This window comes from Mucor mucedo (assembly GCF_025094135.1).
Source record: "Mucor mucedo strain NRRL 3635 chromosome Unknown EV154scaffold_134, whole genome shotgun sequence".
Lineage (NCBI taxonomy): Eukaryota > Fungi > Mucoromycota > Mucoromycetes > Mucorales > Mucoraceae > Mucor > Mucor mucedo.
In genome coordinates this window covers 84,885-86,797 of record NW_026252418.1, presented here as the reverse complement: position 1 = coordinate 86,797, position 1,913 = coordinate 84,885, and the positions used below count along the sequence as shown (strand labels likewise).

The 1,913-nt window shown below is 40.4% G+C and overlaps 1 protein-coding gene across 1 annotated transcript; it reads left to right on the top strand.

The window, feature by feature from the left end:
- Positions 1–446: 446 nt before the first annotated feature.
- EV154DRAFT_568807 (uncharacterized protein) lies at positions 447–1,713 on the top strand (the record flags this gene model as incomplete). Its single annotated transcript, XM_051606094.1, has 4 exons — positions 447–492; positions 576–624; positions 695–950; positions 1,450–1,713. 4 exons carry the CDS (start codon positions 447–449, stop codon positions 1,711–1,713), a joined length of 615 nt encoding a protein of 204 aa, XP_051452796.1.
- Positions 1,714–1,913: the final 200 nt, after the last annotated feature.

Here is a 1,913-nt window from a genome sequence, read left to right as displayed (position 1 = left end):
CCCTCAGCCAAAAAAAGTCGACACTTTTTGCTAACGAATTGAAAAGATAAACCACCATTAGGGGTCGGTTTAATTACGAAAATGGATTTACGAACCCCTCTGATGTAATGCTTTCATCATTCAAAAAATACTAAAATGCCCCCACTAGTTGACGGTATGATCATAATAATTTTCACTTTGTTGTTTTCTTTTCTTTATTTTTTGATATTCAAAACTAGCAAATAATATTAACTTTACCTTTGTAAACAACGTTCGGTACCATAAACTTCAACGTCCCTTCCAGTTCAACTGCTTCCATCTCCTGTGTTCCTATTGAGGACGACAGAACAAGAGGTCCGAATTGGAGTGTAGCAGAAGAATGCTTGTTAATTCAAATTTACAATAAGCATTTGAGTTCTCTTGAAAAAACCAAAAGTAATCACGAAAAGGGGGAGAAATAGACGGAGATGTCAATTGAACATAATCAACTGGCTCGCCTTCAGAATTTGAGAAGTCGACCATCAGAGGAGCAAAAAAAAAAAGGAAGCGTGTGATGAAAGATTTCAAGGAAGAGTTTCCATGACGCCAATCAACAGGTGAATCACGTTTCGAACCTAATGTTGTCTATGATAAGCTGGAAGCGATGTTAACAAAATTTCCCACCATCTTGCCACCACACGTACTCATCTCATTAAAGACAATTTGTTGATAATAGTAATGGTGTAAATCAAAGATCATCCACAGCTACTGCTGAGTCTTCTGTACCTATTGCAGAACATGAACGTCCTGCTCCTTCTCAGAAATCGCAACCACCTTCTTCTCGCAGAAGAGTGGAAACACCCTCTCCCGATCACGTCTCCAGTACTCGTCCTCCTCCTGTGAATCCTTCCACAACCTCACCACCCAATCTTTCTCCCGCCCCTGAACCTACCAATCCTTCTTCTTCGCCACCTCGTCCTCCAAGATCAAAGGTAAACTCTACACCAGTTACCACGACCTCTGATACTGAAGCTATGTGTCAGGAACGTGGCTAGGAATATATTATAGCAATAATATCAGAAGATACCTACTAGTTATACGAGACAAAGGAAGAGTGGTTTACAAAGTATTTAATTATAATAATAGATTATACAGGGAAGGGGAAGGATACAAGAGATACAAGATAATCGACGTGGAACGGGGAAGGTAATGGAAAGGGGGAGTATTTATATCTTTTCAGATAACATGGGTTTGCATTTAAGAATGTCTTGGCTTACTTAATTAGTCTTAGTGTTGGTTTCAGCTTACGTGGCCGAAACCCATGAGTCATGATTACTAATTGCTTGGCGTCGGAGATACTTGGAAACGAGTCATGATTACTAATCTCTTGGAAGCGGAAGTTCATTGCGTGGATAGTCTTGGAAGGTCCTGGAAGGTTCTGGACACTGGGGTTGTTGAATCTCAGCATGGGATTCCAGAACATTCCAATAGTCGGGGATTCGTGGTCAGGGGCAAAGTGCAAAGTACGTGGTTCATGACACTATGCTTAATCGCATTGTTGATAGAGAGCACGAGCTTTGTAATGGAACATTTCCAGAGTTCAGAGAGTATATGGATTCACGATTAGAAAGAAGAGATCCTACGGGAGAAGCAATCATTGCTTTTTTAAACCGAGCTACAGCTGCTTTGGAACGATACGGTGATAGATTAAACGAGTTGCATAATCGTATGCATCAGCAAAGACCCAATCAATAAAGATATTCTTTTTTTAATACATATGTTAAATTACATTTGGTACCTCCTTATTGTCTCGATTAAAACCATCGGTTCAACTCATCTCTTCTTGTACGAACAGACTCTCGAGCTGTTTCCCCATTCCCCTCTTCATCTTCATCCATCTCGATTCCCTCGTCAATTTCGAAATCTGGATCCCCAATGTTGATACCGAAATTGTG